At 42.7% G+C, this 14,882-nt stretch overlaps 3 protein-coding genes across 6 annotated transcripts in view; 1 reads left to right on the top strand and 2 right to left on the bottom strand.

Annotated features, from left to right (window-relative positions):
* Nucleotides 1–14,882, top strand: part of LOC141753168 (rap1 GTPase-activating protein 2-like) — a 467,886-nt gene that overhangs the window by 252,113 nt on the left and 200,891 nt on the right. The gene's annotated exons all lie outside the window — the stretch shown is intronic.
* LOC141752463 (odorant receptor 131-2-like) lies at nt 8,020–8,982 on the bottom strand. The gene has a single exon (XM_074610452.1). The coding sequence runs from the start codon at nt 8,980–8,982 to the stop codon at nt 8,020–8,022; it is 963 nt and encodes a 320-aa protein (XP_074466553.1).
* On the bottom strand, nt 11,687–12,649 carry LOC141752465 (odorant receptor 131-2-like). Its single transcript, XM_074610454.1, has one exon. It carries the CDS (start codon nt 12,647–12,649, stop codon nt 11,687–11,689), a length of 963 nt encoding a protein of 320 aa, XP_074466555.1.

A 14,882-nucleotide genomic window follows, 5' to 3' on the forward strand; every position in this document is an offset into this window, starting at 1 on the left:
GTGATGGTGTGACAACAAATCATCATGGCTGGAAACAGCACTCTGCATCGAAGTTGTGTTTGCTGAGTCCATCTTGTAAGGCCAGATCGTTCTGTTATGTTCTGGGTAACAAAACGTGGACTCAAAATGCAGCACACAACGAGACGTCTTGAGAGTGAACAAAAATAATCTTTATTTTAACCAGCAACGGTTCCCGTTTGATCCAGGAGCAGGGTGCAGGAGTGAGCAGGCAGGTAGGTAGCAGCCACAGCTGGCAGGTAACAGACCTGAGCACAGAGCAAACAAAAACACGAGATAAGTCCAAGAGATCCAAAAACGAGAGCAACAGCAAAGACGAGAGCCAACAATCTTAGCGAGCCTGATTATGATTACTTTACCACTGTGGGTGACGGTACGATCTGGCGATGAGTTGCAGGAAGACCGGGGTAGATATACTGCTGGTGATTGGGATTATTGGTTGCAGCTGCTCCTGCCGTGCCTGCCCAGGAGGAGGGGGAGGAGGAAGACCACACCTCCCGACACACTGACAAACTAGACAAACCAGGGAAAACACACAAGATACAAAAGGGCAGGGAAACAGAGGAAACAAAAGGAAACACTAGCCTACAGGCAGTGCTATCATGACAGTACCCCCCCCTTAATGAGAGCCTCTAGGCGATCTACACGGTTTCCCAGGATTAGCCTGGTGAAACTCCCTAACCATCCCAGCATCAAGGATGCGGGAACGAGGAACCCAGGAGCGCTCCTCTGGGCCGTATCCCTCCCAGTCCACCAGATACTGAAAGCCGCGGCCTCGCCGTCTAACATCCCGTAATCGTCTGACCGTATACGCTGGCTGGTTGTCAATGATCCGGGCGGGAGGAGGGGGATTGGTTGGAGGGACCAGGGGACTGGTGAGGACCGGTTTTAGTTTAGAAACATGAAACGAGGGATGTATCCTCAGAGACTTTGGCAGGATGAGCCTGACAGTGGTGGGATTAATAATCCTCTCAATTTGAAAAGGTCCAATGAAACGGGGGGACAGTTTTCTGGAGTCAGTCTTTAAAGGTATATCTCTGGAAGATAACCACACTCTCTGACCTGGGATGTAGACGGGAGCCGGGGTCCTGTGACGATCCGCGATCCTTTTGTTCCTCTCGGCTGTCCGAACCAAAGCAGCCATAGTCTCCTTCCAAACCTTGCGACAGCGTTGAAGGTGGTGTTGCACAGATGGCACAGCCAACTCCTCTTCTTGTGCTGGAAACAGTGGGGGCTGGTAACCTAATGAGGCCTCAAACGGAGATACCCCAGTGGCAGCAGAAGAGAGAGAATTATGTGCATATTCAATCCAAACTAACTGTGTACTCCAAGAAGAGGGATTAGTAGCAGCAACACAACGTATGGCGGATTCCAAATCCTGATTAGCCCTCTCAGACTGTCCATTCGTCTGAGGATGGAAACCCGAAGACAGGCTGACAGTGGCTCCAAGGGCTTGACAAAAAGACTTCCAAACCTGGGAGATGAACTGAGGACCACGGTCCGAGACGATGTCCACAGGGATACCATGCAGACGAAAAACATGATTAGTCAGGAGTTCAGCTGTCTCATGTGCTGAAGGAAGTTTAGGAAGACCAATGAAATGAACAGCCTTGGAGAACCGATCAACAATGGTGAGTATCACTGTTTTCCCATTAGAAGGTGGGAGACCGGTGACAAAGTCCAAGGCGATGTGGGACCACGGGCGACCAGGTATGGGTAATGGGCGGAGCAACCCCACAGGCGGCCGATGAGATGTCTTTCCCCGGGCACAGTCTGTGCAGGCGAGGACGTATTCCTTGACGTCCCTCTCCATTGTGGCCCACCAGAAGTGTCGTCTGAGGAGTGACAAAGTCCTACTCATCCCAGGATGGCAAGCGAACCGGGAAACGTGTCCCCACTGCAGGACCTGGGAGCGAACTGACACAGGAACAAACATTCGATTAGCGGGGCCAGTACCTGGATCCGGTTCTTCACGTTGAGCCTCCCGAACCGCTGACTCAACCTCCCAGGTTAACGTCCCCACCACCAAGACTGCCGGCAGAATGGTGTCTGAAACACTAGGTGACTCCTCTGATGAAAACTGCCGGGATAACGCGTCAGGCTTGATGTTCTTGGAACCAGGACGGTAAGTAAGGGTGAAGTCGAATCGACCAAAAAATAACGGCCACCGAGCCTGGCGGGAATTCAGTCGTTTGGCTGACTGGATGTAGGCAAGATTCTTGTGATCAGTCCATACAATAAACGGAATCTCCGAACCCTCCAACCAGTGTCTCCATTCCTCCAGAGCCAACTTCACTGCCAACAACTCACGATTTCCCACGTCGTAGTTGCTTTCAGCTGGAGACAGGCGTCGAGAGAAGAACGCACAGGGATGTAGCTTCTTATCGGTCTTGGAGCGTTGGGAGAGGACAGCTCCCACACCAATGTCCGAGGCATCAACCTCCACGACATACTGAAGAGAAGATTCAGGTTGCACCAGGATGGGTGCGGACGTAAAGCGGTCCTTTAATAAGGCAAACGCCTGATCCGCCTCAGGAGTCCAGCGAAAAGGAACAGCAAGAGATGTGAGCTTGGTCAGTGGAGCAGCAATTCTGCTGTAATCTCGGATGAATCGACGGTAGAAGTTGGCGAATCCAAGAAAGCGCTGCAAGAGCTTCCTGGAGGAAGGTTCAGGCCACTCTGCCACCGCCTTGATCTTGTCCGGATCCGGCCTCACCTGCCCACTCTCAATGATGTAACCGAGGAATCCAACAGAGCTGACGTGAAACTCGCACTTCTCCGCTTTCACAAACAGTTTGTTCTCCAGTAGTCTCTGGAGCACTTGGCGTACATGAAGCTGGTGTTCTGCGAGATCAGAGGAAAAAATCTAAATGTCATCCAGGTAGACAAACACAAACCGGTCCAAAAAATCTCTCAAAACATCATTAACCAGTGCTTGAAACACTGCAGGAGCATTAGTCAGTCCAAAAGGCATCACTAAATACTCAAAGTGACCCAGTGGTGTGTTGAATGCAGTCTTCCATTCATCTCCCTCTCGAATCCGTACCAAGTGGTACGCGTTCCGTAAATCCAGCTTGCTGAAGACAGTGGCTCCCTGTAGAGGTACAAAAGCAGAGCTGATTAATGGCAGAGGGTATTTGTTCTTCACCGTGATATTGTTTAATCCTCGAAAATCAATACACGGGCGGAGAGTCTTGTCTTTCTTGCTCACAAAAAAGAATCCTGCCCCTAGAGGCGAAGAGGAAGGTCTGATGAGACCTGCAGCTAGAGAGTCATTTATGTAGGTCTCCATAGCACCTCTCTCAGGACGTGACAAGTTGTACAGGCGACTCGAAGGCAGAGTGGTACCAGGTAGCAGCTCAATAGCACAATCATACGGACGATGAGGTGGTAAGGATAATGCTCTCTCCTTACTGAACACCTCACCGACCTCATGATATTCAGGGGGCACAGCAGACAAGTCAGGAGGAACACAGGGCGGAGGGGCAACACTGATATCTACAGGTGGTAGTGCAGACTGCAGGCACGAGGAATGACAAAAACTACTCCATCCCATAATCCTACTGGTCGACCAGTCGATCTGGGGGTTGTGTAGCTTTAACCACGGGTGTCCGAGAACAAGAGGAGTTTTAGGAGCAGAAAAAACAAAAAATCGTATTAGCTCACGGTGGTTTCCAGACAAAATAAGAGAAAGCGGCTCAGTGCGGTGAGTTACTAATGCTAAGGACCTGCCGTCTAAAGCACAGACTCTGACAGGAGACTCAAGAGGTTCAATGCTGATGCCAGCCTGAGAGACTAACTCAGCATCTAGAAAACTCTGCTCTGCACCGGAATCAATCAACGCTAACAAGGGCAAGGACATGTTACTCATACACAGTTTAGCATGTATTTGAGTACAAGGTCTAGTGTTGGTGGGGACATCAGACTTACTCACCAGTGTCCCCACAGCTACTGGTGAGCCCGCTCTTTTGGGCGGAGAGGACATGCAGCAAGGAAATGTCCGACTTGACCACAGTAGATACACTCACCCGCTCGGATTCGTCTCTGACGTTCAGCGGGAGTGAGATTAGCCCGGCCCACCTGCATGGGTTCATCAGAGTGAGCAGAGGAGCTGGGACCGGAGCCGTGAGTCTCTGACGAGCCGGGGGCAACTCTCGCGAGAGTAGGAGTAGCGGCAAAGGAGTTCATGGGAGTGTGGGACTTGTAGTTCTTCTCCCGGCGTCTCTCCCGCATACGGTTGTCCAGTCTTATAGACAGATCAATAAGAGCATCAAGGGAGTTAGTATCATCACGGACAGCAAGTTCATCCTTTAACTGTTCACACAGACCGTGTAGAAAAACTCCTTTTAATGCCTCGTCATTCCATCCAGCCTCCGCAGCCAGAATCCGGAAGTCCACAGAATACTCCGCCACACTTCTTTGACTCTGTCGTATGTTAATCAAACGTTTAGCAGCGTCTCCAATACATACAGGGTGATCAAAAACCTTCTTCATCTCACTCATGAAACAATCATAGGACACAGAATTTATCCCTCCTCCTCCCAACATTGCTTCAGCCCAGTCCAGTGCTCTCCCTCTTAACAGTCCCGTAACATACGCTACCTTGGCTGGGTCTGTGGTGAAGGTGACTGGTTGTCGGGAAAAAACCAGAGAACATTGGAGCTGGAATCCTTTGCATCTCCCCAAATCACCGGCATATGGTTCAGGTGGGGGAACAGGTGATTCTCTGAGTGGCTGAGGCGGAGGAAGAGGAGGCAGAGCGGGGGATGGGGCTAATTGGCCTGAAATTGTCTCCAAACATTTTCCCATCTGAGACATCTGGTTACCCAAGGTTTGTTGGGTCTCCAATAAACCCTGAAGCAACTGGTGATGGTGTGACAACAAATCATCATGGCTGGAAACAGCACTCTGCATCGAAGTTGTGTTTGCTGAGTCCATCTTGTAAGGCCAGATCGTTCTGTTATGTTCTGGGTAACAAAACGTGGACTCAAAATGCAGCACACAACGAGACGTCTTGAGAGTGAACAAAAATAATCTTTATTTTAACCAGCAACGGTTCCCGTTTGATCCAGGAGCAGGGTGCAGGAGTGAGCAGGCAGGTAGGTAGCAGCCACAGCTGGCAGGTAACAGACCTGAGCACAGAGCAAACAAAAACACGAGATAAGTCCAAGAGATCCAAAAACGAGAGCAACAGCAAAGACGAGAGCCAACAATCTTAGCGAGCCTGATTATGATTACTTTACCACTGTGGGTGACGGTACGATCTGGCGATGAGTTGCAGGAAGACCGGGGTAGATATACTGCTGGTGATTGGGATTATTGGTTGCAGCTGCTCCTGCCGTGCCTGCCCAGGAGGAGGGGGAGGAGGAAGACCACACCTCCCGACACACTGACAAACTAGACAAACCAGGGAAAACACACAAGATACAAAAGGGCAGGGAAACAGAGGAAACAAAAGGAAACACTAGCCTACAGGCAGTGCTATCATGACAGGTTAGTGTGCATGTGAGACTGTGTTGGTGTTAAGCATAACTAGCACATCTACTTTGGCGAAGCCAGCTACCCAAATATCCTGATATCACAACAATAGAGCTTAGTGAATACATTAATCAAATCAATACATGTGCAATAGCAAAGTTAAACAGTCCTGTGCTATCAATACGGATGTCAAAGAAAAATGGGAGTTGGAAACATATTTTATGATAACAGATTAAAATGGGAGGAAACGTTCAAAGCAGGACATAAACTAGCTAACAGTCCAACATGGAAGGAATTTGAATGGAAGGTGCAAACGCTGCATTTTAGCACTCCATCTATCACTTCAAAATATAGTAATACATCTGAACTATGTTGGAGGGGTTGTGGATTGCTCGGGGACTTCACACATATAATAATAATAATCATAATAATAATAATAATAATAAATTGGACTTATATAGCGCATTTCAAGAAACCCAAGGACGCTTTACAAAGAGGGCACACAAAATCATACTAATAAATAACACAGAGGAAAAACTGTAGCTAAGTAATTAAAAGAGTGATATATAGGAAGAGTCAGTTGATATCATAGACCTTGATGAACAGGTGGTGCTTGAGGTGTTTTTTGAAAGTGTCCAGGGATGAAGCATTTCTTATTTCAGCACATATATTTTTGGGATTGTCCAAAGCTCTTGGCTTTCTGGAAGAACATTCAAAAGGAAATTAAACAGGTGTTGGGTATTAATTTTACTTTAGATCCAGCACTTTTCATATTGGGTCTACTTCTTGGTAATTTGACGGATAGATGTGTAATTCATTTACTGTTAATGATGGTGATGACAAAAAGAAAAAAAAATTGCACAGGGTGCATTGCTTCTGTGTACTGCCTGTTGACCCGTTTCCAATCGGACTTGAAGCTGCTGTTGGAACTTACTCACATTGTTCTATCCTATCTAGATCCTTGCTTGTGTTGTACAAACTGTCAAATGTACGTCGCTTTGGACAAAAGCGTCTGCTAAATGAAATTGTAGAATTATATAAATATTTTGTCGAGCTTCACAAAGGCTTAAATTATGACAAAATGACCTGGCGACAGCAAGAGAGGAGAAGGAGAGATGCTGGCTGAGAAGTCGCTGACTGAGTTTTCTCTGAGCAGCAAATCGCTAAAAGGGTGTGAAATGTCTGGGGCTATTCATAAAACATTCCGGGCTACAGCCTTGGGCCTGAAGGGCCTGTCTTTTTTTGGCGCGTACTTTCTCTGTGCCTCCCTTGCGTTTTATTTTATTCATTTTGGCACTCTTTTTTTGCAGGTGCGCTGTTTAATAGGTGTGGGTGATACCACAAACTTTGTTTTTGATCCGATATCAAGTAATACAGGGCAGGAATCGCCAATATCGATATCAATATCGATACCAATATCGATACCGATACCGATACCGATACCGATACGATACTTTCTATAATTAAAATCTGTTTATGCACTTTCATATTGCTTTCCACTGTTAAATAACATTCTTGTAGATTCCTAATTTTTGTGTATCATGTAAATGCAGGAATGTAAATGTACAGAGTCCTAGTAAATTATCAAACTTGAGATTTTACAGAAAAAGATGAATTGAAATCTGTAAATCTTGAAATAACAAGAGGCACTGTTTGTCCAGAAATTAAAAATGTGATTCTTGTCACCACAGATTTATAGCATGAACTTTGTTCTTACTCTAATATTTTTGCGTAAGACACAGCACATAGGCAATATCCACATTATTTTTATTTAACTTAACAGAAGTATATATGTATATACAGTAGGTCATAAATATCATAAAGTGCTGCAAATCCCACTTGAATGTTTTAAAGATAAATTCTTTTCACTCCACATTAAAATAAAAAATTAATATTTTTTTTTTATAATTAAAGAATACATTCACATTTTTTCAAAGTCTGTCTTGAAACAATACTCATATGCCTATATCTACATTGAAATATTTTTTTGCTGTAATTATTCCTTTCATCCGTACAGGCCCTGAAGAAATCCCTTCCTAATGTGATTCCAATAGAAGAGATGGAAGACAAAATCAGAAGTGCTCAATCTGTGCAAAAAAATCATTCCAAAGTTCAACCAAAGTTGTTATCAGGCTCCAGCAGTTTGAGTTAACTAAATCAAGTGTGTATTTTTTTCCCCAGACAGTGTTTTCTTGCAGAGCTGCAGTGGAGGGATAGTAACTCAAAGAGGGAATTTTGTTCAAACAAGTCCCTGACATGGAAGGTATCCACTTTGTTTCAATAACCCAGACTACTGATGCCTCATATTAGCTTCAGCTAAACTTTAGAATGCATTTTTGACAGAACAAAGACTGTAGATTTTGTCCCCCATCTCACACATTGGAATAGGAGTAGGGAGGGATGTCTTTTGAACCATTTCTATTTTGAACAAGAAAAACAATTCCTGTGACCAAAAACAGTTTGATGTAAATATGGACATACATTGTTTTAAGATAGACTTCACAAATATGCATTCTGTGTATTCTAGAGTGAGAGCCCAGCCTTGGCTGGGATGACTGAGAATTTCAGTCGACAGCATAGATGGAATATGAGGATGGGTCTGATGGTCTGGTCTCTGATGCCATAGATAAGAGCACTCAGACATCTGGGAAAGATGACAATACACACATAAATAACAATCTGAATGCGCACCAAGACTATCCTGTCTAGGACCTTTGAGAGTGCTATAAGCAAGGGGTTGTATATAGTTGAAGAGAGACTGAGGCCCAGCTGCACCAGATGAAGCAGCAGTGTATTACGAGCTTTCTGGGCTGAAGCTTTGTCTGTGGAGGCTGACCTGGCTGCTATCATCACACCAATATAGGTGGAAGTGACTGCCACTCCAGCTGATACAAACAGAGAGTAAGTGTACGCTTTGTCATAATCATCAGACATTGGGCCAAGTAGCATGTTTTCTTTGGCGCAAAAATATTTCATCTGCAGGCTCTCCAGGTTGTCAAATGGGAAATCTAACAGTAAAAGAACTCGTGTGAGGATATTTAGTGAACTGAAGGCCCAAACCACAATGATAGCCACTGCTGTGTTTCTGATGGTGATGATGGTAGCGTGCCTCAGTGGGAAGCACACAGCCACATATCTCTCCAGAGACATCAGCACCAGTGTGAGAGGGGAGATCTCAAATGTGAGATCAGAGAGCATGTTGAAAACACCACAAACAGGATATGTCAGCCGTATTCTACATGCAGCTATTAAGTACAGTAACTGGCTCAATGCCAGCTGTATAGTGTCTGCAAAAAGGAGGTTGAATAGAAGAATGTAACGGGAGGTCTCACGAAACACTAATTTACTCCTCAAAGTGAATAACATGACCCCATTAATGAAGATAAACACACAGCATGGTACTGTGGTCAGAGTGATAAATAATACTCTTTCCAGTACCCCACGCCCAACAGGGATGTTGGTCTGAGATTGAATTAAATTTGACATCTTAGAGAAAACATTGAAGAGACATAAAATGTCTAAACTCTTGATGTAATTAGACAGAAACATGGACCCTTTTTCAGTTTGTATTCCTACAACAATGAAGATGAGTCATCTTTTGAGCAGAGAATGGCAATTAGTTCACATGCAAAATTCCAAATCATCTACATACTTTTATCAGGGTAGAAGCTTCTCTGAAGGGTTTGCCTTCCTTCACCTATTGTTTATGAGCTGTGTTGTTACATCACTTTTCTGAAGACAATCACATGCCAGCATTGTTAAAAAAAAAAAAGGTGATGTAATGTCTGTACCACCACCTCCTCAATCCCCTGATCCTCGTCATCGTACCCAACCCCTTTCACAAATGCACTGCAATCCTGAAAATCTTTTCTCCTGAAATTATACAGTATGGTTTAGACCTGCTCTATTTTCAAAGTGACTCGAGATAACTTAAGTTATGAATTGATGCTATATAAAATCAATTGAATTGAAAAAGATCAAATGACAATACCCGAAGGAGTTGTACTGTATATGAGAACGCAAATGTCAGAATCAGTTGAACCGGACATTCAAAATACTTTACCCTGCCAGCTCCCTAGTACAAAGTCTTTGTAATATCCGATTGTGCCCATGTGAGAATGGAGACGATCACTGTCCGGAGAATTCACGGCCAGCGAGTGGGCTTGTTGATGACGGTTCTATCATGTGGCTGGTGCGAAACCTGAAAATATAAACATCCGAGGGCAAAGAAGAAAAGTAATTTAAGCAAAAATGTCAACGAAAATGTGTAGCTGGAGAGACAACGAGATTCTTGGATTTCTGGACCGACACTGAAATCGTCCGACAAATTCAAGGAACAGCAAGAGACTCAGTTGTTTATTACCAAATTACGAACCGACTACGTGACTGTGGTCTAATCCACGCCATGTGGCGTCATCCGTATTCAAGTCTCTTGCTGCAATTGCCACCCCTAGCCTAAACCAAACCAAGTATTTCCTGTAGGTGAGAACACGTCTGACACAGACCATCTCCTTTTGTGTACAACATAGTTGTAGGGGCAAATCTGGACAACGTCTGTACCTGATTGTTTGGACATTTTCAGGAGTTTGTATAAGAAAATGGCTCATGATGCAGCAGCACCTACCCAGCTTGGAGTAGTTATTGGGAGCATGTCCGTGGACATTTTTTAGGGAAACACTAACTATTATTAACTCTTACCACTTAAGTTACATTCATATTAACAAAACAACAGGTGTTCATCTTAGAGAGCCTCTTCAATAATTCCTAAATCTATCAGTTTGCAAGGCACATGAGATCAACTACTGCACGTCAGTTTCTTCTAACGTAAACCACACAAAGGCCATGAGGTGTATTCCAGTTCTTCATATGTTAATGAAACATAACATCTTGAGAGTGTTAAGTCCAGTAATGTCGATATAGCCTAATATCACTAATCACAAATTGGCCTCAAGGGATTTTACAATCTGTACATCTTACGACACCCTCTGTTCTTTGACCCTCACTTCGGATAAGGAAAGTGCTCAAAGTGCTCAGTGTATCCAAACACTATGCTATCAATTATTGTTCATATAATAGTGTATTCTACAACTTGTAGGTGTATGTCACCTTCATTTTTATCGAGATTAATGGTTGGTGGAAGATATAATTGTTGTTTGTAATTAAATTGTAATGATCTTTATTTGGAGTGCTAGTTAATCAAGTGAAATACTACACAAGCTTTTCATTTGTTTTGTTTGAATGAGGGCAGTTAACACTCTTGTAGTTTCCTAATTTGTCTTTATTTATATACATATTTTATAATTTCAGTTTGTTAATGCAGAAATGTAAGTGAACAAAGTCATAGTAAATGATCAAATAAGAGATATTACAGAAAAAGATTAATTATTTTTGTTGCATAATAAATAGCACATGGGCAATATCCACATTATTTTTTCTTTACTTAACAGAAGTATTCATATACAGTAGGCCATAAATATCATCATCAATTGCTGCTTATCCCATTTTGAACATTTTAAAAATAAATTCCGTTCATTCCATATGCCATACTCAAATAAATAAGAAATACTCTTTTTTAATAATCAAAAGAATACATTCAAATTTTTTAAAGTCCGTCTTAAAACAATACTCATATGCCCATATGTACATTGAAATAGTTTTTGCTGTAGTTATTGCTTTCATCCGTACAGGCCCTGAAGAAATCCCTTCCTAATGTGATTCCAATGGAAGAGATGGAAGACAAAATCAGCAGTCCTCAATCTGTGCAAAAAAATCATTCCAAAATTCAACCAAAGTTGTTATCAGGCCTCAACAGTCTGAGTTAACTAAATCAAGTGGGTATTTGTTTCCCCACACAGTGTTTTCTTGCAGAGCTGCAGTGGAGGGATAGTAACTGAAAGAGGGAATTTTGTTCAAACAAGTCCCTGACATGGAAGGTATCCACTTTGTTTCAATAACCCAGACTACTGATGCCTCATATTAGCTTCAGCTAAACTTTAGAATTCATTTTTGACAAAATACAAAGACTGTAGATTTTGTCTCCCATCTCACACATTGGAATAGGAGTAGGGAGGGATGTCTTCATAGCCATTTTGAACAAGAAAAACAATTCCTGTGACCAAAAAGAGTTTTGATGTAAATATGGACAGGCATTGTTTTAAGATAGACTTCACAAATATTCATTCTGTGTATTCTAGAGTGAGAGCCCAGTCTTGGCTGGGATGACTGAGACTTTCAGTCGACAGCATAGATGGCATATGAGGATGGGTCTGATGGTCTGGTCTCTGATGCCATAGATAAGAGCACTCAGACATCTGGGAAAGATAACAATACACACATAAATAACAATCTGAATGCGCACCAAGACTATCCTGTCTAGGACCTTTGAGAGTGCTATAAGCAAGGGGTTGTATATAGTTGAAGAGAGACTGAGGCCCAGCTGCACCAGATGCAGCAACAGAGTGTTACGAGCCTTATGAGCTGAAGCTTTGTCTGTGGAGGCTGACCTGGCTGCTATCATCACACCAATATAGGTGGAAGTGACTGCCACTCCAGCTGATACAAACAGAGAGTAAGTGTACGCTTTTTCATAATCATCAGACAATGGGCCAAGTAGCATGTTTTCTTTGGCGCAAAAATATTTCATCTGCAGGCTCTCCATGTCTTCAAATGGAAAATCTAACAGTAAAAGAACTCGTGTGAGGATATTTAGTGAACTGAAGGCCCAAACCACAATGATAGCCACTGCTGTGTTTCTGATGGTGATGATGGTAGCGTGCCTCAGTGGGAAGCACACAGCCACATATCTCTCCAGAGACATCAGCACCAGTGTGAGAGGGGAGATCTCAAATGTAAGATAAGAGAGCATGCTGAGAACACCACACACAGGATATGTCAGCCTTATTCTACATGCAGCTATTAAGTACAGTAACTGGCTCAGTGCCAGCTGAACAGTATCTGCAAAAAGGAGGTTGAATAGAAGAATGTAACGGGAGGTCTCACAAAACACTAATTTACTCCTCAAGGTGAATAACATGACCCCATTAATGAAGATAAACACACAGCATGGTACTGTAGTCAGAGTGATAAATAACACTCTTTCCAGTACCCCCCGCCCAACAGTGATGTTGGTCTGAGATTGAATTGCATTTGACATCTTAGAGAAACATTGAAGAGACATAAAAATGTTTAACCTCTTGATATAATCAAACAGAAAAAAACAAATGAACCCTTTTTCAGTTTATATTCCTACAACAATGAAGACATGTCATCTTTTCAGTAGAAAATGCCACTGAGTTCACATGCAAAGCTCCAAATCATCCACGTACTTTTATCAGGGTAGATGCTGGTCTGCAGGGTTTGCCTTACCTCACCAATTGTTTATGAGCTCTGTCGTTACATCATTTCCCTTGACACAATCCCATACATGCATCGTTAAAACATGTATTAATGGTTGATAGGATTTCAAATTGAAAGCACTTTCCTTAATTGATCATTGGTAACATTAACGATTGTTGGGGACGCAAATAATCTAGTCTAGTTATTAGACAATATTTAACATAATTATTAATATCACCAAAATTAATATTAATAGATTATCAATATATTTAAATAATAACGGGGCACCAAATTATGTTGGTACATGAGCTCAAAAGACATTGAAATGACTATCAAAAGGAATAAATAATTATCAAAATAATTATTAGTTATATTGAATAATATGATTTAATGTATATTAAATTAAATTAATGTATATTAAATTAATGTATATTAAATCATCCTGAGGCCACCACTCTTTGAAACAAAGAGAAATTGATATTAAATTCATGTCGCCTCATAAATAAGTCTCATAAAGTATACTAAACTATCAATTTGGAACTCTGATTAATAATTAAATTAAGAACTATAACCATAAATCACCATATCAATAGCTAGTAACAACTGAAGGATTTCGTAGTTCTTTTCATAGCAGCGGAGTGCATTATTGACTTTTATGCCACATTAAAGAGACCAGCATGTATATTCCACAAATATATATTTACAAGACAATAAAGGTTTAAAACACAATATTAATCCAACTAAATAACTAAACTAAGCATCTGTGTGTGCGTGCGTGCGTGCGTGCGTGCGTGCGTGCGTGCGTGCGCCTGTCTGTTTGTCTGTGTAAGAGACAAGGATAAGATGGCCCTCTGTCTCAAAATGGTGACTGAGGTTGCACAGACTACAAAACAATAGGGCAGACCATGTGAAACTACCAAAATGGCTGAATCAAAGATGGCCACCAGGACATCAAACACAATGGTCTCTTTGTCTTTCGGAGCATATGTGCTCAATTAGTACAAAGGGTTGTGTGATGTGGTAGTTTTAGTAGTTAGTGTGTATGTTTGTGTTTAAAACCAATTCACAGTTTATGTATGTGATCTTAATGTGTGTCGGACATGTGCTGGGTTAGAAAAGTTTGTTAGTGAGAAAGAGTGTCACCTAAACAATGATAAGGACATGTGTATGACTGTTTCTGTGAGGTCATAATGTGGTGTCCTAAGCTAGTGTTTTGCACTAGTGATCTCATAACAAGATACTGCCAAGGAGTTGGTCCAAGTGTACTTGCGAATCTGGGCAGTGGTGTCTGAGTCCAATCAGAATTTCGAATTTTTGCTTTTGCTAACAAACTCAAGTTTGCCTATGTAACAGCAAAACAATAAAGCAAATTAAGGCCCCGTAAATAAGCATCTGTCTCACTGTTAGCTACGTGTTAGCTGGTACTGTGGGAAGATCACTCTGGAGCTCTTATGTTTAACTCACGGCTCAGGGCTGTAACACTTCAGGTAGCCAGAGCCAGAGAGGCACTCAGTGGCGCTATCGCTGCTTGATAGATTATGTCCATGTTCTGAACTGTGGTCAAAGATGTTGCGATCATCGTCAGACCGGTCTTTTGGCTGGTCACGCCAATTCTGAATTAGAATTTCTGAGTATGGCTTTCTAACACTTCTGTTGTGTGAGTGGCTATCTTGACGCAATTGGTGGACATGGCATTGACGCTCAGTGTCCTTATGCAGCCTTTCGTGACCCCCCTTCAACCTGTTGTGAGAGTGATCATTTTAGGTATCAGGAGATCTGCATGATGCTTCAGTGTTTGAGCTCGCAGGCTCAGTTGGTTTCCCCTTCTTTTTGGAACTGACTACAGTTTCCCAAACTATCTGTGTCATCTTCCTTATTTCGTACAGTGAGGGGTTACCTTGACGCGTCCTGAGTACAATGTTGGTGTGTACACATGGATGCAGGTTTTGCATAAACAAGGACTCGAAGATGGCGTTTTCTTCTAAGCCTGGTGCATTCTTACCTTGGAAGTATGCATACCTTAAACGTTTGTAGTAATCTAGCATTCTCAC

The sequence above is a fragment of the Sebastes fasciatus genome, chromosome 16 (assembly GCF_043250625.1).
Source record: "Sebastes fasciatus isolate fSebFas1 chromosome 16, fSebFas1.pri, whole genome shotgun sequence".
NCBI classification, from domain to species: Eukaryota; Metazoa; Chordata; class Actinopteri; order Perciformes; family Sebastidae; genus Sebastes; species Sebastes fasciatus.

What these genes read in the sequence shown, in the direction of transcription:
- LOC141752463 (XM_074610452.1), bottom strand. Translation starts at nt 8,982, where the DNA reads ATGTCAAATTTAATTCAATCTCAGACCAACATCCCTGTTGGGCGTGGG.
- LOC141752465 (XM_074610454.1), bottom strand. Translation starts at nt 12,649, where the DNA reads ATGTCAAATGCAATTCAATCTCAGACCAACATCACTGTTGGGCGGGGG.